Raw genomic sequence first — 21,911 nt, 5'->3', positions numbered from 1 at the left:
GTCCTCCACTCCTCTGCTCGCAACAAAATACCTTATGCCACCAGACTTGAAATTCTGGGCCTAGAAAACTTAGAATTATGCCATCTTAGGTATGACCTAAGCGTAGCTCATAAAATTATCTGTTACGATGTCCTACCTGTCAATGACTACTTCAGTTTCAACCACAGCAATACATGAGCACACAATAGATACAAACTTAAAGTGAACCGCTCAAAACTCAATTGCAAAAAATATAACTTCAACAACAGAGTAGTCAATGCCTGGAATACACTACCTGACTCTGTGGTTTCATCCCAAAACCCCCAAAATTTTAACCTAAGACTGTCTACTATTGACATCAGCCCATTCCTAAGAGGTCTGTAAGGGCATGCATAAGAGCACCAGTGTGCTTACCCTCCCTGTCCCAATGTTTCCTCTACTTGTATCTTTTTTATGTATTCAATTCATGCTTATAATTATATAAATTACTAATATGTTCTTGACAAATAAATAAATAAATAATAAACCTCCACCCTCCCCTAGTCTCAGACAAATCTGAATCTACAGAACCACATGAGGTCCTTAATCACTCATTTACTACCTCCAAAGATGTTTATAAAACATCTTATTGTTCTGGTAGACAAGAAGTTCAAAGAGTTAAAAACTCTTAGTTTTTACTTAGTTTTAACTACCATTTGCACAGGAGGATTTTTGCTTTCGATATATTTATTTGATGGATTCAACTTTCCCTGCATTGATCGACTATTACATGTCCTTAACTTCCCTTCCCAAGCTTCAAATAACTATAAAACAGGTAACATAGAATACAAGATTTTGTAGATGTAAAAGGAACACAAAAATATATCGACAGTCCTTATTCTCTTAATTTCTTATCAAGAATTAAGCCTAATTAAGCATAGTAGTTTAATGTTTAAATAAATATGTATAGGGTGGTTCCATTTTTTAAAAAAAGAAAGGCAGGACTAGAAGCCAGAATTTCTAATTTGTTCTTTAAAACTAAAGTAATTTATAAATCTTTTTTTACTTCAGATACAAGCTAGGACTACTACATTTTATTTATTTGAAGTATTTTCTCCTCATATTAATTACTATTCTTGATTTTATAAATAGACAAGATATATTTCTTTTCAAAAGAAAAGAAATTTATGTTAATTTGAGTAGCAAGTAAAAAAAATCTCATGAGGATTTAATTTATTTTGAAAATATCATTTTTAATATCCTTGCCGGTTTTAAATTTTATACAGTTTTTATGTTTTAAAATATTTTATTGTACACCACTTAGGGTCCCTCTGTAAGGGAGATGGGCAGTTTTAAAATGCAATAAATAAAGTTCTGGTGTTTACAGAAAAGTTATAAAATTCACAAATAGGTAAGGTATTAAGGTAAAGGTTCTCCTCACACATATGTGCTAGTCGTTCCCGACTCTAGGGGGCAGTACTCATCTCCGTTTCAAAGCCGAAGAGCCAGTGCTGTCCGAAGACGTCTCCGTGCTCATGTGGCCGGCATGACTAAATGCCAAAGGTGCATAGAACACTGTTACCTTCCCACCAAAGGTGGTCTCTATTTTTTCTACTTGCATTTTTTACATGTTTTGAACTGCTAGGTTGGCAGAAGCTGGGACAAGTAACGGGAGCTCACTCCATTATGCAGCACTAAGGATTTGAACTGCTGAACTGCCGATCTTTCGATTGACAAGCTCAGCGTCTTAGCCACTGAGCCACCGTGTCCCCATACAAATAGGTAGTCTGCTATATTATTTTAAGACATCTGAATTTGTTGAGGGGAAGAAAGAAGATTTGGTAAGAGAAGTATCATATTAAATTTGTATGCATTGGTCCATCACAACAAATAAGACACCTGATTTTTAAATAATCCCTTTAATAAGCACTTGTTTAGGGGAATATGTATTGCATAACATAATAAACAGTAACTTATTTATTCTCATATACATACAACATTTTTTATTCTGCCCTTGGCATAATATTCAACATATAAGTGAAGCCACTGGGTGAGATCATCCGGGGATTCGGGGTGTGGTATCATCAATATGCTGATGATACCCAACTTTTCATCTCCACTCCGCATCACCCCAACAATGCCCTTGACGTGATGTCCCGGTGCTTGGAGGCTGTACGGGTCTGGATGGGGATGAACAGACTTAGACTCAACCCCAACAAGACAGAGTGGCTGTGGTTACCGGCACCCCATTTTGTCCATTATGTTCCATCACTATCCCTAGGGAGGGAGGTGTTGACCCCCCTCAGAGAAGGTATGCAATTTGGGAGTCCTCCTACATCCACGGCTTAGCTTGGAAAATCATTTGACTGCCATAGCCAGGGGAACCTTTATCCAGGTGCACCTGGTTCGCCAAATTGCGCCCCTTTCTGGACCAAGATGCCTTACTCACAGTTGCTCATGCCCTCATCACCTCTCGTTTGGACTACTGCAATGCACTTTACATGGGACTGCCCTTGAGGAGCACTCAGAGACTTCAACTGGTGCAGAATGCGGCCGCGCGGGTTGTCATGGGGGTACTTCGGTACTCCCATGTCACACCATTCCTTCACAGTCTGCATTGGCTCCCGGTTGTCTTCTGAGTACAATTCAAGGTGCTGGTGATCACATTTAAAGCCCTACGTGGCCTAGGACCAGAGTACTTGCGAGACCACCTCCTGCCACTGGTAGCCTTCCATCGCCTGGTTCACTCCCACAGAGTTGGCCTCCTCAGGGCACCTTCGGCTAGACAGTGTTGACTGGTGACTCCTAGGGGGAGAGCCTTCTCTGTGGGAGCTCCTACCCTCTGGAATACGTTACCCCTGGAGTTCTGGATAATCCCCGACCTCCGAACCTTCCGCTGGGCTTTGAAGACCTGGCTCTACCAATGGGCGGCCCTGGGTTGACTCTGAACTGATTTTGTAGCTTTTTAAATTCTTAAATCTTAAATTTGAATTTGTATTCCCATATTTAACCTTATTTATTGGATATTCTGCTTTAATTTGTTTTTTAACTTTTGTATTTTCTGTTTCTTATTGTTGTGAGTCGCCCTGAGTCCTTTGGGAGAAGGGCGGCATACAAATCAAATCATATATATATATATATGTATATGTATATGTATATATATATATATATATATATATATATATATATATATATATATATATATATATTTGTTATAATGGGTAGAAAAGTTCTCACCAGTATAGTTCTTTCCACACACCTTGTTCCATTTATGTTGAATGTTTTGCACTGGATGTATGAATGTCCATAACATTTAGCAGGCATGAATTCTGTGTTGAGTGGGGGTTTCTGGGGATTTAAATCTAATGCACCTTAAGAAAGTGAGGTTAGTGAAAGTTGACCATGAACTGAAGAAAGCCAAGTTTAAATCTCAGCCAGCTATAACACTCAATTTGGTTGTTTTAGGCCATTTGCAATCTTTCAGGAAGGAGAGGTGAGGTGAGGTGAGGACAAAATTGGAAAAGCCTCATGTGGATAAAAGATAGCATGTACATTTAAATTTCTAAGCAATACATTCACCAGCAAAGAATTAAGGAATAGAATGCAAACAATTAACAGGAAACAAGCATACACTGGCATTAATTTTACCCAAAGCTCTCAGTTTAAGCCAAGCCATGGGAGTTTAATTTTGGATAAAGATGGCAGTGGCATTACATGGCCAAAATTGCTGAATTTCTACTATACACAAAACAAATATTTTGAGCAGGGCTGGATTAGTTTGTTTCACTGAGCAATTACTTTTTATTTATTGTTTTCCTAAAACCTCTGTCAATAAGACTCGGGAATCATCCAAAAATTCCACAAAGTAAGAATTCTCTATCATTCATTTTTTTGGTGATTTATCTTTAGTGCTGGGAATCAGTACTACACCTTTGTAAATGACTCCCATTTGGTTCACTTACTGCTGTTTAGAATGGAATAGCCTCATCCTGAGTAACTCAGGGGCATTTTTGATCATTCTCTCCTTCACACTCTGAATGTCTTAATGATCATCTTTAGCAATCCCATTGCCTTTAGTGTCAGAAAATGTGCTGGAAAAAAGAGTACAGCTGCTTTAAACCCAAATTACAGTTTTTCAGTATGCACGTGTATGCAGTGGTGACATATTGCCTTGCCCTTTGGTAAGCCTATTGTACCAATGTGGGATACAGTTATGTGAGATGGTAACTGATACATTTGGAATCATAGTGTAATTCAAAACTCAGATTTCACATATTGCCATGTACCTGCCATTAGCAAAACTGTACTATTTATTTATTTGCTTGCTTGTTTTATTTTATTTTATTTTATTATATAATTGCGGTTGTACAGCCTCCCATTTCACTTAGTGACTCTGGGTGGCATACAGAAAAATAAGAATGTATAATTGGATTGGATTGGATTGGATACTTAATTTGGCCAAGTGTAATTAGACACACAAGAAATTTGTCTTCAGAACAGAAGTACTCAGTGTACTTGCAAGGCAACAGAGAAAATAATAATAATAATAATAATAATAATAATAATAATAATAATAATAATAATAGCAATAAAAAGGGGAAGCAAAGAATATATATATATATATATATATATATATATATATATATATATATATATATATATATATGATTCATAGGTATAAATGTGCGATATTTTTGCAATCAGGGTTTTTTTAAAAAATATTTTTTTAAAATATTTGACCTCTACAGGGAGGAGTCACAAAATATGGGTGTGTCTGGCTGAAGAGGTCTAAAAAGGCCGAAATAGTGCTATCCCAGTCTCCCATAAGTCACAGAAGAAACAACATAAAATGTCTGACAGGTCTGAAAGTGATGAATAGAGATTTCATCCCACCATGGCCATTTTAACATCTTTCAACATAGGAAAAAACCCTGATTGCAAAAATATCGCATATATATATATATATATATATATATATATATATATATATATATATATATATGTTTTCTCAGGTTTTCGCGGGTGTTTGTATGTAGGTCTTTGGTTATTCGGGTCTTCTCCCACGTAAAATTGGAAGTGTCTTGGCGACGTTTCGACGAAGTCTCATTCGTCATCTTCAGGCTGGTGTTCTCGGCTTCGTGCTTCCAGGAGCACGAAGCCGAGAACACCAGCCTGAAGATGACGAATGAGACTTCGTCGAAACGTCGCCAAGACACTTCCAATTTTACGTGGGAGAAGACCCGAATAACCAAAGACCTACATATATATATATATATATATATATATATATATATATATATATATGTGCGATATTTTTGCAATCAGGGTTTTTTTCCTATGTTGAAAGATGTTAAAATGGCCATGGTGGGATGAAATCTCTATTCATCACTTTCAGACCTGTCAGAAATTTTATGTTGTTTCTTCTGTGACTTATGGGAGACTGGGATAGCACTATTTCGGCCTTTTTAGGCCTCTTCAGCCAGACACACCCATATTTTGTGACTCCTCCCTGTAGAGGTCAAATATTTATTTCTTTTGATTCATAGGTATAAATGTGCGATATTTTTGCAATCAGGGTTTTTTTCCTATGTTGAAAGATGTTAAAATGGCCATGGTGGGATGAAATCTCTATTCATCACTTTCAGACCTGTCAGAAATTTTATGTTGTTTCTTCTGTGACTTATGGGAGACTGGGATAGCACTATTTCGGCCTTTTTAGGCCTCTTCAGCCAGACACACCCATATTTTGTGACTCCTCAAATATTTATAAAAACCCTGATTGCAAAAATATCGCACATTTATACCTATGAATCAAAAGAAATAAATATATATATATATATATATATATATATATATATATATATATATATATATATACACACACACACACACACACACACACACACACACACACACACACACACGACAGAATTGTGAAAATTAGGTATTCAGCAGAGTGATGGCATAAGGGGAAAAAACTGTCCCAGTGTCTAGATGTCTTGGCATGCAATACCCTATAGCACTGTCCCAAAGGAAGGAACTGAAACAGGCTGTGAGAAGCCTGCAAATATCTTCTCATCCCTTCTTCTGATCTGTACAATATATAGTTTCTTCCCTATAAATACCATTAAAAACAACCAATTTAAATTAAAAGAAAAACAAGAATTTCAACTAGATCTCATGTAGATACTTGGTCTTTGACAGGAATACTCTGATTCTCTCGCTGCAGTTTTTCCTTCTCATTTCATTGTGTATATACATTTTTTTCCAGGACAGTCCACTGGTCCTACAGTCAGATAGGAATGTTACCATGAATGCAAGAAATCATATGGGACACATAACAGGACAGCTGACTGTAGGTAAGTCTTATTATTTAATGAAAGTTTTGTGCTCTGAATTTAATACCATACTTTTAAATTTAATCCCTCAACATAGGCATTAAAGGAAACAATGGGTTGCAACTGTGTTATTAAAGATGATGTTGATCTATCACCTACATTTTCCAGTCAACTAAACCATACTGTAAGTTAGTTTTAAACAGAAATATAAATTGATTAAATAAATACATCAAGACAGTTCTTAAAGTAGTTAGCAATAATTGCAAGGCAAATAAAAACAATTGGTAAAAGCAATCTTAAAATCTTAACACATTATCTGAAGCACGCAAATTGATAAAAAGCATAATTAAACCACACAAAAAGTCAAAGAAATGAAACTCTGAGAAGGAAAATGACGACTGCTCTCTATGTCATAAATATGACACAGTTTGTGTGTTTAGCAGATTTAGTTCCAATTTAATAAAAGGGATAATGTATTATAACAAATTACTGATCGGATAAAATGAGATTTAATTCTATCTGTACTTTAATAGCATCTCCCTGCCTCCCTCTTTTCTTTGTCTATTCAAATATTTACAAAAAAATAAACTTGCATAGCACAAAATGTAGAGCAATTAGTTTCATATTTGTTGGTTTTTGTTTTTTAAAAAAATGAAAGAGATAAGAGTTATCCTTAGGATTATTTTACTTGATTCCAGACCAGACACGAAGCAACTGAATAAATTTCCATATATTATAGATAGTTTATATTTCATTGATGTAGGTTTATAGACTGTACATTTTCATTGAATTTCATGTTCATTGGATTGATATAAAAAATAATACTAACTGTATAGATTACATTACAATATCATCTTTCCATTTTTTTTCATCAAGTGTGGCTAATATAGAATTAAACAACTTTCAAGATTACTAACCTTAGCTTCAGAGTGGTTCAGGAACATTTGAGATATTTTAGTGGCTGAGAATGTAGTTTATCGATCTGAGGCTTCTTTGACTACAAATCACGGAAAGCCCAATACATTGCTTTGCACACATTAAGAAATTATGCATTTCTTATGAATCAGCTTCATATTCCTGTTTCCACTTGGAATGTTCTTAACTTCCCCTTACAGTTTACATAGATTACACTTTTTACAACAATTCAGTAGACTAATATTTGCAAAGTGTTTTCCTCCACAAAAGAAACACAGCTGTCTTTTAAATTAAACCTTTCAAACTTGAAGAAAGGGGAAAGAGGACAAGGAGCCTATAATCCTTAGATAACAGCTTCCCAAATCAGCATATGCCATACAACATGTTCAGTTCTATAACTATGTTCAGGGTCAGTTGCTGTGATTCCTAGCAATTTCTGTCATAAATCTTCCTTCATTGGTAGGCTTGTGTTGTTCTTTACAAATTAAAATTTGTGATTATCCTAGCTCAGCTGCCACTTTTTTAAAATGATAAAACCTTCCATAGAGATATTGTGATTTATTATATTTGATTTCCTGTGCTGAACAGATTGATATGTTAGTCGATTCAACTAAAACAGACCCGCCATTTTAAAAGGTGACTTTCTAATTGGGAAGTACTGTATATTTTTTGAAATATATTAATAGTTTTGAATTCAAGTGTTCACAAAATATCAGGGGGAGTAAACTTTTTCCAGACAGATCCTGTGTCCTCTGTGTGAAATAAGAAAGGTTTTCTTTAGAACAGTTATTTTGTTCAAATTTAAATCACAGTTACTTAAATATATAAAGAGATAATATAAAGAATTTCAGCTATGGACTTCCTGATGCTTTTTGAGATTGGTTGTTTACTTGCAGATACAGTATTTCATTACCCAGCTATGTAACATCTTCAGTGCTAGAAGTGAGTGGTGTTTGTTCTCTGTTTATGTACATGGGTATCCAGCAACAGTGACAGGAAACGCTAACAAATTGGCATTTGAAACAATTAAAGCAAAATGTAGTTAAAACCATGTTTCTCTTGTACCTTGTCTATCTGTTATCTATGAAATACAGCTTGAACCTACAACATTAACTGATTTTATAAAGAATTGTCCTGTTTACAGAACAAAGTAACTAGCTTGAATTCCTGTAGTAGAGAAGAAAATATATTTAGTTTAGGGTTGAACTGTGGGGTCCTTGGTGCTCTATGAACTTGGTTGTTTGCCTGCAGATTTCATTACTTTACTTGGTAACATCTTCAGTGCTAGAAGGGAGGGATGAAAATTCACTTAAGTTTAGGGTTAGACTCCCTTAAATTCAGAGAGGAAAACAAACATCACTGAGAGGTTTGCAGAGGCTAAATAGGCATGGAGGCTTCTTACATTTATAACCCCCCCTACTATTCAATTCCTAGAAAACTACATGGAAAAATCCTAATGGGATGGAAATCTACTCAGGGTTAGTGTTAGGATTGGGATTGCAATTAAGATTAGGATTACAATTAGGGTTAGCCTTCCTTGAATTATGAAGTAAAACAAACATGGCCAAGAGATTTGTAGAGGCTCATTATTCTTAGTAGGTGTGTTATATTTTCAATCCCCCTTATTTCCAACTGCTGGTAAACCACATGGAAAAATCCTGTTGGGATGGAAATTTGCTTAGAATTGGGGTTAAACTCCCATGAATTTTGGGAAGAAAAACATCACTGAGAGATTCAGAGAAGCTTGTTTTGCTTAGGAGGCCCCTTACTTTTATACTCCCACAAATTTTTGATTCCTGGTAAAGTACATGGAAAGATATTATTGGGATGTAAATATATTCAGGGTTAAAGTTAGTTTTAGCATTAGGCTTTCTTGAATTCTCAGAGAAAAACAAATATGAAGAAGAGGTTAATAGAAGCTCAATATGTTTCAGAGCCATTTTACATTTACAATGCTACTAATTTTCAATTCTTTGTAAAATACTTGGAAAAATCCCATTGAGTTGGAAATCTATTTGGCATTACTGTCAGGCTCCCATTAATATATAATGGAAAACAAATATCACTGAGCAATTCAGAGAGGCTTGTTATGTTTAGGAAGCCTCATACATTTACCAGGGATGGGATTCAGCCTATTCGGTCCGGTTTGGGCTAACCGGTTGCTCTGACAATCAGCTGAGAGTGAACCGATTTGCTCCAACCATCAGCTGGGCCCGGCCACCTGTCCCTGCGCTATACCTACCTTTATTTCGTTCATTTGAAGTCCAGCTGATTGGTGCAGCAGAGCGGATTGTTGCACCTCGGCTGTTTTTAGTGCTTTTAACACTGCTTGTAATGGTCTTTTCTAATGGACTGCGCGCACACTCAGTGAACCGGTTGTTACACTGGTTGAATCCTACCACTGACATTTACAATCCCCTAATTTTGAGTCCTGATAAAATACATGGAATAATTGTATTGGGATAGAAACCTACCCATGGTTAGAGTTAGGTAACCTGGAATTTGCAGAATAAAACCAACATGGTTTATAGATTTGTTGAGACTCATTTTTATTAGCAATCACCTTACATTTTATGTTTACAATCCCCCTAATTTACAATTCTTGTTAAAATACATGAAAAAATTCTAATCCTAAAAATACAAAACATTGGCCGCATCTACACAGAATGGTAAACTAGATTCTGTTGAATCTTTTTTATTTGATGGATAGATATGAATAGATAGATAGATAGATAGATAGATAGATAGATAGATAGATAGATCATAGATAAGAGAGAGAGAGAGTTCTCATAGGAAAGAACCATCTAATACAAATTGTCCTGATGTTATCGCCATGCAGCTGTAAGTCCAATTTCTATCTGTATTATTCCTTTGAGCAAGGTAGGTAAAGAAACAGCATTGTACAGATAAGATATGTGTTGATTGTTATGCATTAGTAATAAAAATTCTGAGAAGTATTTAAGAAGCCTTCAATTTGTATAATAAAAACCTGACTTTAGTTTATAAGCATTATAAAAGTCACAATACTGCAGAGATTAGTTGCAGCAATTGAACAGAATAGGCAGAGAGAGTGAATGGAAAATAACAATTCTCTTATGAGTGAGCCATTGATCTCTCTGTGGCTGAGTACATAAAAAGAAGGAAAAAGAATCATAATGTGGTTCCTGCCATTTTTTTATATTATTATTATTATTATTATTATTATTATTATTATTATTATTATTATACACAGGACCACTGAATTTAAAGATTTTCTATTGTGGTAGGCCTATTATCCCATAGCCTATTGTGGTAGGCGGTATTTCTCTTGTGGTAGGCTGTATTATCCCATAACAGGTAGTTAAAAATATCAAAATGACCCCAAAGACACATTTCTGCAGGTAATTTTTTAACAGAAGTGTGAGGGAGGAAAATCTGCCCTTTTCTATACATTTTCTGTTTACCTGTACATATTGTACATCACATGTGACAAGGTGCAGCTAAAAATATATTATGCATGCTGAGCATGTGGGCAGTGGTTTAATTACATCCAATTTGTTCTTGTTCCATCATTTTTGCATGTTGTAAGAGACCATATTAATACCTCCAATGTCAATAATGAGGACTAGAGACTTCCTGTCTATTTCACAATGCTCCAGACTGAGAACTGAAAAATTCCTAAGAATTCCATCGCAGGGTTTGAAGTACCATAAGCCAGAAAGCACATTGAATTCTTAAATACTTTTAAATGTGAATCATGTACAAGGAATTACGTTATTATGAGGCATGTGTTAGAATGCTCACACACATGTATGATTTTCATCTGTACTTTTCATTTTTTAAAAAACTAATAAAGGCTGACATTAGAAAAATGAGGTTGGCAAATGAGAAATGAAGTGAAATATAACTAAACCTCAGAAAACAAATGTTACCACAATCTTTTTTTTTCAAAAATGATCTAATACATTATTTCTTTTACTGTGTATTTTCTTCTAATATTTCACTGCTATAACAAATGCTCTGTGACTGTCGCGACATTCCCAAAGCTGCTGTTGGCTGCAAAGCACATTTATATTATTTGGAGCATCCGGCCTTATAACAAATCTCTCATAGGACATTAAATTTTTATCTTTGCTTTCTCCGTGCTCTTTCAGACATTCAGATATCTCATTTATTTTTTTCCCTCAAATTGTATCTTGCATGCAGATTGGATGGGAAGGTCACTAAGAAGGGCAAACAAATTTAGTGGTGTTTTATAACCTGGGTTATAGAAAAATAGGCTGACATTCTCACATTCCTTTGACATGAGCTTTAGCCATATCTGTATTGGCAAATTGTTCTGCATGATATTAAACTCGGAGAAAAGAAATATAAAAATAAAGCCTCCATCAGTTTTTGGAGCCTTGTGGATATATCAAGAAAGTTTTCATGGCAATAATATAAAAGTAGTTTGCAACTTTTTGAATTCCTAGTCTAGCCTAAAGCCCTGGTTTACTTGATAATCTCCCATCGAAGAACTAAACCAGGTCTCATTATCATGAGTCCTTAAGAGAGGCCAGACAAATTCAGAATGCAAGGTCATTCTTTGAACTGTATTAACTTTTTTCCTTTATTGTTAATGTAACAAGTGTGGCAAGACATCCGTTTCAGAATGATTTTATACTTATCCAACAGAATGCCGCTAAGGCATACAAACAGATCTTCTTTTCTTCCCTCTGCCTTCAAAGGCGGACTTAATCGTGTTTTCTTAATATCCTAAATATTATTTTGAGATTAAACAATCCCTCTACTAAAATGACAGTGTGCTTCTTCTACAATGCAGCTGTTTCTAAATTCCCCAAAGAGATAATCAAGGACTCTACAAGAATCGGGTCATTTCTCATAGTTTAGCAAAACCTGGATTGAACTTCTTGTGCCTTTAGATCTTCTTTCCCTTTAAATCAAGATCCAACATTGTGTTATCCTCCTCAGGAATTCCATGCTGACTCCTCTTTGGTGATCTTCGGTTATCTTAGAAGTTTGCCAGCACTACCTAATCCCTTTCTTTTCTTTCTCTCTTTATTCAACTTCCCATCTGCTACTTTGAGACTCTGTCTAATTTCAGAAGTTCCCAAACTTTCCAATTCACAGCACCCTAGTGGTTTGCAGACTGTGTGCCTGGTTTTCTGGGCACTGTACAAAACTCACTAACAGTTGCATTTATTAAGTAGTAGCATCAATTTGGTGTAGTAGTTATGGCACTGGGCTAGAAACCAGGGAACTATGAGTTCTAGTCTTTGCCTTTGGCTCAAAGCCGGCTGGCAAATTTTGGGCCAGTCACTCTCTTTCAGCCCATGGAAGAAGGCCATGGAAAACGATTTCTGATATCATGCCAAGAAAGGTGTAGAAACCTGTCTAGGCAGTTACTGAAAGTGGCTTCTTCTTCTCCTTCTCCTTCTCCTTCTCCTTCTCCTTCTCCTTCTCCTTCTCCTTCTCCTTCTCCTTATCTATCTATCTATCTATCTATCTATCTATCTATCTATCTATCTATCTATTGGTTCGATTTATATGCCGCCCTTTTCTGGAGACTTAGGGCGGCTTAAAATGCGTTAAGCAATAGCCTTCATATTTTTGTATATACCTGCTTAGTAGGGCTTTCGCCCCCCTCCCAAAGTGGTGTAGTTTTTTATACAAAGTCAGATTATTGCCCCCACAAACCGGGTCCTCATTTTACCTACCTTCGAAAGGATGGAAGGCTGAGTCAACTTTGAGCCTGGTGAGATTTGAACTTGCAATAATTGCAGGCAGCTGGTGTTATCTTAACAGTGCTTTAGTCTGCTGCGCCACCAAGGCTCCTCCTCCTCCTCCTCCTCCTCCTCCTCCTCCTCCTCCTCCTCCTCCTCCTCCTCCTCTTCTTCTTCTTCTTCTTCTTCTTCTTCTTCTTCTTCTTCTTCTTCTTCTTCTTCTTCTTCTTCTTCTTCTCTTCTCTTCTCTCTCTCTCTCTCTCTCTCTCTCTCACACACACACACACACCTTGCAGCACTCTTATGAGCTTGCTGCATGACTCAGGGCACCATGTCATAGTTTGGAACTGTTTATTTGGTTCTCTTCCCAGCCTCAGTTTATCACCCACAAATCTGATGTGTGTGTCTGGGTGAGGTTACTGTATATGATAAGAAAGAAGATGGTATAGGCTTCCCCCCTCCCCCCCCCCTTTATCTTGCCATCCTTAATGTCTGGCAAATTTGAGTGTTGCCACATAGAGACATACATCTGTCTGTCTGTCTGTCTGTCTGTCTGTCTGTCTGTCTGTCTGTCTGTCTATCTATCTATCTATCTACACACATACACACACACATTCTGGGACACCTGCAAGATTTGGTTAGTGCAATTTACAATAAAGTAGAATCAGTTCATCTTGGTGTGCTTCTTGTATGGACTACCTTGCAAGGCTGACATCAATCTTATAAGTCTGAAAGTACATCTCCCCCTCACATTTTTATGCCCCCAAATTAGGAAGAGTCTCTTCTGAGTCATTTGCCACACACACATTCCTGATGAGGGCCAGTTTGCCTCTTATCTGATTGTTGCCCTTAGCTGTAGCTCTTCTTCCTGTCTCCCAAGATAATTTCCATATACTATTACACCCATTGAGTTTGCTTCAAATTTAACCAAGAACAGATTTAAAAGGAAGAGATTGCAGGAAGATAAGAAAGGAAAGGTCTGTTGTCAGGAACAGAAGTGTGGTCTAACACAACTATAATTTCATATCTCTTATGCATTACTTATATTTACACTGGAAATGTACGGAGTAGCAGCCAAATATTGTAAAGTTGATTGTGTCTTTTGCATTTTTTAACTTTTATTTATTTATTTTTATTTATTTTATTTATTTGTTGAATACGTATTAGATAATATATATAAGTATAAGCATGAACTGAATACATAAAATGAATACAATTAAAGGGAACATTAGGACAGGGATGGTAGGCACGCTGGTGCTCTTATGCACACCCCTTACAGACCTCTTAGGAATGGGGTGAAGTCAACAGTAGCCAGTCTAAGGTTAAATTTTGGGGGTTTGGGGATGAAACCACAGAGTCAGGTAGTGCATTCCAGGCATTGACCACTCTGTTGTTGAACTCATATTTTCTGCAATCGAGTTTGGAGCGGTTCACTTTAAATTTGTATCTATTGTGTGCTTGTGTATTGTTGTGGTTGAAGCTGAAGTAATCACTGACAGATAGGACATTGTAGCAGATGATTTTATGAGCTACAGTATGCTTAGGTCATACCCAAGGCGGTGTAGTTCTAAATTTTCTAAGCCCAAAATTTCAAATCTGATGGCATAAGGTATTCTGTTGTGAACAAAGGAGTGGAGGACTCTTCTTGTGAAATATTTCTGGACATGTTTGATTGTATTAATGTCTGATATGCAGTGCGGGTTCCAGACAGATGAGCTGTTTTCGAGAATTGGTCTAGCAAATGTTTTGTATGCTCTGGTTAGTAGTGTAATATTTCTGGAGAAGAAGCTACGCAAGATTAGGTTTACAACCCTTAATGCCTTTTTGGCGATGTTGTTACAGTGGGCTTTGGCACTTAGATCATTAGATAAGAGTACTCCAAGATCCTTGACAGAGTGAGGGTCATCTAAAAGGTTGTGTCCACTCAGCTTGTATTTTGTGTTCTGGTTCTTTTTGCCAATGTGTAAGACAGAGCATTTGTTGGTTGAGATTTGGAGTTGCCAATTGTTTGACCATTCTGACACAAAGTCAAGGTCTTTTTGAAGGGTAGCAGTATTGTTGGTGGTGTTAAATAGTTTTACACCATCAGCGAAGAGAACGCAGTTACTTATAATATGATCACAAAGGTCATTTATGTATAGTATGAAGAGTGTTGGTCCTAGAATGCTGCCTTGGGGGACACCGCTATTAACTTTAATTTTATTCAGCTCAATAAAAATAATTGAGGAGGAGATCTTCAGAGGAGAAAATATGTTTGAGAAATTTCTTAGGTGAAGCAGAAAACTTGCACTTCTCCTAGTTCTTATAATAGGTGAGAATGTTCAGTTTGTAATTGTAACCAATCTACAACATGTCTGCCTTTTCATGTTTTAGTTAAAACCCACGAGAAGATATAACAGAAGTAGTCCTTCCATGCACTTATTTCAGATTAGGAATAGTGACCAGCCAGGAATAATGGGACACTAATATATTTTTTTTTAATCGGCTTGCAACAATAAAGGTTCAAGATAATTTTAATTCTGGGCTTGATTATCAATGGGATTATTTATACCAGTACTAACCTGTCCAAACATTACCAAATCTTAAAGATGTCTGTTAGCAATGCAAAAAAAAAAAGGAACTGAATTAAGCCAATTTGCTAATTTTTGCTAATTTCCTGACATTCACTGGCTCCCACTTTTAATGGGTAATCAAAGCTGTTTCAGAAAGTGGAAGCTTCTCTTGCTGTAATTATTTGCCCAACCTGGCACTCAGCTGACATTACAGATGATGTAAACAACTTACCTCTGTAAATTCATTAGCGTGCTGATGATAGTGGAAAGCTACATAGTGATGAGATTTATTTATAATTGAAATGCTGATTTCTGTCTGGATTTTTATGGGGTGGTTCAGACAAATCCAGCAATCTCTCCATAATTTCTTAGTGCTAACAATAACAAACTGAAGGGAGAAACTGACTCTAAAGGAGGTGTTACTGTGAAGTCTCGTGAAGCTTTTGTTTAAAAAAAAATCAATTCAATTCCGATTTGGAATATTTACTTTAAAAAACTAATTTCCTCTAATTTCTTCAAAGGTTTCATTCAACCTTAAGTTTAAAAATATTTACAGAGTCAATATTTTCATTTTATTACTTCCAACGTTGATTCATTGATAGGCTAGAAACCAGTCGTCTCTGACTTCTACTGCTGCCTTAGGCATGAAAGCCAGTTGGGTGACTTGGGGCCAGTAACTCACCCTTAGCCCCATTCACTTCATAGGGTTGTTATTGTGGGGAAAATAGGAGGAAGAAGTATTATGTATGTTGAATTACTTATAATGTAATAAAGGTGGGCTTTTTAAAAAAATCAAATAAATAACACAAAAATATCTAATTCTATGCATAATGAGTAAATAAATCTGTGTAACGTAATTGAATTTTGCGAGAAACTAAAAATAGCACCCATATTTAACTCATGCAAAACAAAAGAATTGACTCACACAACCGCTAATCGATTATGTAGCTTGTTCGGTTTTAGTTCTAAATGTTTTGTGAATACAACCATTTTTGCTTTGTTTACAATTGTACATACCACAGGTTACAATCAGTGGTGGGTTCCTCCCGGTTCGGCCCGGTTTGGCTGAGCCGGTAGCGGTGACAATATGACATCACCGAACCAGTTCTCTTTGTTTGGGAACTGGGCCCTCCCGCCCCCCCTGTTATTCTTACCTTTTATTTGGCCCCACCCCCAATCTATTCGCTGCCTCCCGAGTCCCAGCTGATCGGCTAGAAGGAAAAAAACTGTTTAAACTCTTGCTGCGGAGCTTCAAAGGGCCGCCCTACAGCTGATCAGTGTTAAAAGGCAGTGTGGTGGTAGACCAGTGCCTCCAAAAGCAAATGGGTAGACCGGTGCCTCCAAAAACAAATGGATAGACCAGTACCTCCAAAAACAAATTAGTAGACCGATGCCTCTAAAAACAAATGGGTAGACCAGAATGCTCCAAGAACAAATGGGTAGACTGGTACACCTCTGCAAGCAGTTAAAAGCCTGGTAGACCAGTACCTCTGCTAAATCCTAAAGAATTGGCATATGACCATCAAACCACGCCCCCAAAATAAGCCACACCCACAGAACCAGTAGTAAAAAATTTTAGAACCCACCCTTGGTTACAATGATCTATTATGTAATTTTAATTCCAGTTGTTGTTTCTTCCAATCTTATAGTAGAGTAATTGTGTAAAGTTAAATAAATGTGGGATAACCTGCACCCATATCTTACTTTCTTCTTATTCTGAAATACTCCAATTCTTAGAATAACTATTTATTCCTTGAAAGATTTTTTTTTCAGAAAAATAATCAGAGGTTCTGGTAACACCATTAACCTTACTGTGTTCCACATTCTGGGATGTGGAACATTCAGGCCTTGCTGCAGTCAAAGGAAGAAAGAGAAATCTACTTTTTCATTCCCTTAGGTGGTCCGCTGTTCATCTTTTCTTAGCTAACTGAATGTACGTCTTTCTTAAAACATTCCTTTTGCCATTTTTCTCTATATTCTTCATAGTAAGTTCTTCAGCAAAACTTTTATTGGGTGAGGAATGACTGCACTTCAGTGGTGGGTTCCTCCCGGTTCAGTCCGGTTCGGCCGAGCCGGTAGCGGTGACGATATGATGTCACCGAACCGGTTCTCCCCCTCCGTCCTCCCACCCCCCCACCCTCCCACGTTATTCTTACCTTTTATTTGGTCCCACCCCCAATCTATTGCTGCCTCCTGAGTCCCAGCTGATGACTAGAGGGAAAAAAACTGTTTAAACTCTTGCCGCAGGGCTTCAAAGGGCCACCCTACAGCTGATCAGTGTTAAAAGCAAACAAATGAGTCGGGTCATAAGTGCGAGGACTGGTCGTAAGTGCGAGGACCTTCCAGAAATGACTCTGACCAGCTAGCCACGCCCACCTAGTCACATGACCTCCAAGCCACACCCACAAAATAAGCCATGCCCACAGAACTGGTAGTAAAAAAATTTAGAACCCACCCCTGCTGCACTTGTTTGTGATTTTCTTGCATCTTCTTTTTTCTTTATTTGCAAACACAAATCTTTTCCAGTCTCTAGGACACTCAGCCTAATTCATATTTGCTGACACAGAGCTGTTAGCACTTCAACTGCGTTTTCTCATGCAGTTTTAAACAGGTCAATGGATATGTCATCTGCTCTGGTGCTTTTCTATTTCCTAGCTGGTCCATTGCCTACTGTGACGTTGGTTCCAGAATACATTTTACCTCCGCAGGTGCATCTGACATTATATAACCCATTTCAGTAAAGCCTTTTCATCTTCCTTTAATCTCTGTTGTCTCTATTACATCTCTTCTGTTATTCCTCTTGAGTATTGCTACTTGTAACATTTTCTGTGATTTCTTAAATCTTCTTTAAACAGCTTTCCTTTCTTTCCCTTTTCCCCTTTCCTGTGTTCCTTTTGATTTTACTCTGTTAATGACATTCTCGATTGATATTGTTTTCCTTATCCTTTTTGACTCGAGATGGAGAATAATATTAGTAAATCGTAATAAGTATTCTAAACTTCACCTTCATAAATGGCATATTTGCATACTGTTTGATGGTCTGCAATACAGCTAATTTATATGGAAGTATGCTTTGTAGAAGTTACTTTAAAATGTCTTTGTGTTGGATGCTGAGCTAGATGGCAGCATCTAGTGAAGTTTGGCCATGTCAAAAGAAAAGCTAAGAATGGTTAGATTAGCATTTGAATGGGAAACATCAGGAAATCTTAGACTGGAAAGATTTTTGAAAAATCTTGGAACAGGACAATAGTGTGCCACTTTCATACAGTTGCCCAGAAAAAATTCTACCATACATCAGTTTACCCACAAAGTCACCAGGAGTTGAACTCTACTTGAACAGATTTTTTGATGATGATGATGAGGAGGAGGAGGAGGAGGAGGAGGAGGAGGAGGAGGAGCAGGAGGAGGAGGAGGAGGAGGCACAGAATGAGAAAATCTCATATAAGGTCACTCAGAAACCTTCTTGAATTGAAGTCCTTCCTGCTACTTATAAAGAAATAGGAGGCTAACTATTTGAAGTATTGTGTATAGTCTGCAAATAGACAAGCAACTCTGATTAAGCAAAAAGCTTAATCAGACACCAGGAATGTTGCTTAAGGTAGATGACATCTCCCCATGTACTGTATATAATACTTGGAAGAGTAGTATTTATCAATAAGAGACAAATTCTCTGGGACATTTCGCATAATAGGGAAATAAGACAGATCCATGCATGCACATGCACAGACACACACACATACAGCGAGAGAGAGAGACTTACACTTGATCGGATCTTGTCTTCATTAGCCTCTTTTTCATCCCATAGCTGCGGTATGAAGACAAAGTTAAATAGAAACCTCTCAAAGACAACAAAACCTTTCAGAAAATTGGAAGACAGATTTTGACATGGTATTAATTCCTGCACATTTATCTATCTCTGTTTTCCCCACAAATATTAAACCCAGTGATGTGGTATTGTTATCAGCTTCAAGGATTTTTATCATTGTGAATGAATACCTGAACATCTGAAAACATGTAAAATGGTTTAAACAAAAGCATTCCGTACTCTTTTAGGTAAAACTAACCATGTCCAGGCCAACTAGGGCAAAATTAGATGATACGTGGATATGTACAATATATGCAGATGTGTCATTTGTTGCTGTAATGCAAATATAAGGAGCAGCAGATTAATAAAAATATTAAAATGCTTAACCAATTCTCTGCATTTCAGATGTTGCTTTGTTGATCACAGTTAGCTGCTTTCTCCAATTATTTTTGTTGCTGTAGAGGTAGATATATAAGGTTCATTGTCCCCACTTTTGTGGCATTTCCTTAATCTTTTGGGTGGGAAAGTCTTATGGAAACTTTCTCAGTGGAGAAAGAGTGAGATACATGGGTGGATAAGGTATATTTGAAGCATTCTTGTTCTCTACTTTTCCAGTTTTTATCTGTAACTTCCCTCTTCTTTGAAACCTGGTCATTTTGCAGTGTTTATAAACATTAAACCTCTTGTATTTCCCTTGATATGTATGGGAAGCATTCTAGTTTCAATTTTATTATAAGCATGGATCTCAATATATTCTGGGATTATACTTAGTAAAATGTTGTGATTTCATTTCAAATTTAATTTCTAAAATTTTCTAAATGTGCTAAATGTTACTTCAGGGATTTTTTTATATGTTAACCATGTGGTAAAATGTTATTTCTGTTTCATGGCATTTCCATTTGTTACTATATGTTTTGCCTACGCTGAAACTTATTAATGAAGTTATATACAATCTGTAAAACATTTTATACCAGTTTTCTTTAAGATTATAATTTGAATTAAATTTTATGCATTTATTCATTATTTCTTCCCATTGCTGTGTAGTGACTGTTTCTTTAAAGTTTTGTATTCATTTAATCATGCATTTATTTATTTGTTCTATATCATATCTAAGTAGGAGTGTGTGTGTGTGAAGATTGCTTAATCTACATTACCTGATTAAGGTTCAGTCTTTCCAGATAGAATTATTCAGTCTCACCAAAGTTTATTTAAGGCTGTGTAGTAATTTGGATTTTTTTTAGGAAATGGTCCTTTGAAAAATGCTACACAAATACAGCAATTGAAAGAAACTCATTAAAGCAGCTACATCTTTTTTCTGTGTGTTTTGAATAAACTCTTCCCTCTTGAAACACAAATCATTGCAATAATTTTATTATATTTATTGCATTTTAGCTGTACTGGGAGAAATGATTTAAATGTATTATTTTGTTGATTTTTTTCTATCCTGCTCTGTGGAGTGGAGAGTTGGGCTCTGATAGAAAGCCACTTGAAGAGTCCAGAAGCATTTGAAATGTGGATTTACCGGCGGCTGTTACATATAAATTGGGTTGACAAAATCAGAAATAAGGAGGTGATAAGCCACCTGGGAAAGCCAAGGGAAATCATTAAAACCATAAAAAAGTGAAAGTTAGAACATTTTGGACATGTGATGCAACAGCAGTAGTGGTTTTCAATTTAGTTTGCTACCAGTTCTCTCGTACACGCGTGCACTTGAGCAGAAGCATCCAGATGGGTGGGCGGAGCCTCCCTCTGGCACCACTACTGGTTCGCCTGATTCGGGGCACACCAATAGCCACCCACCACTGTGCGACACCCAGAAAAATATGGCATACTTCACTTAATCCTCCAAGGAAAGAGAAGGCAAACAAGATCCAGGCAGAAGAAGAAAATCATGGCTTCAAAATCTAAGGGACTGATTTGGACAAAATTCAACAGTACTTTTTCATGCGGCTGTTAATAAAAATAGGATCACCAACATAATCACCAAAGTCTGATGATGGATATGACACAAGAAGAAGATGATTTTGTTGATTAATAATGATGACCTAGTTTGCATTTAACAGAGTTAGAAGTGACTTTGGAGATCTTCTAAACCAATTTGCTCAAGCAGGAAACCATGTACCATTCTGGATAAATGGCTGTTCAATCTTTTCTTTAAAACGTCCAGTAATAGAGCACCCATATCTTCTGGAGACAAACCATTCCACTAATTATTTATTCTCAGGAATTTTCTCCTTAGTTCTAGGATGGATCTCTCCATGATAAGTTTCCATCTGTTATATCTTGTCCTGCACTCAGGTGATTTAGAGAATAGGTTGTCCCCTCCCCTCTTCTCTGTGACAACCTCTCAAATACTGGAAGGCTGCTATCATGTCACCCATAGTCCTTCTTTTTGTTAGACTAGTGATACCCAGATTCCTGCAAGCATTCGTCATATGTTTTAGTCTTCACTCCTTAATTGCTCTTCACTCTTTCTAGAGCCTCAACGTAGGGTTTTTTATTATGATGACCAAAACTGCATGCGCTATTCTAAGTGTCGTCTTACCAAAGCAGTATAAAGCAGTATTAATACTTCTATAATCTTGCTATTCCCTCTATTGAAGCAGCCTACGACTGCATTGGCATTTTGATAACTGCAGTA

The 21,911-nt window shown here is 36.7% G+C and overlaps 1 protein-coding gene across 1 annotated transcript in view; it reads left to right on the top strand.

The window, feature by feature from the left end:
* Positions 1 to 21,911, top strand: part of SGCZ (sarcoglycan zeta) — a 579,653-nt gene that overhangs the window by 502,141 nt on the left and 55,601 nt on the right. Inside the window, exon 4 of the mRNA XM_034442790.3 lies at positions 6,230 to 6,317. Within this exon, the coding sequence (XP_034298681.1) occupies positions 6,230 to 6,317 (88 nt within the window). The remainder of the gene's footprint in view (positions 1 to 6,229; positions 6,318 to 21,911) is intronic.

This window comes from Pantherophis guttatus, chromosome 8 (assembly GCF_059756535.1).
Source record: "Pantherophis guttatus breed Tessera chromosome 8, ASM5975653v1, whole genome shotgun sequence".
Lineage (NCBI taxonomy): Eukaryota > Metazoa > Chordata > Lepidosauria > Squamata > Colubridae > Pantherophis > Pantherophis guttatus.
This window is presented reverse-complemented; position numbering and strand designations above follow the sequence as displayed.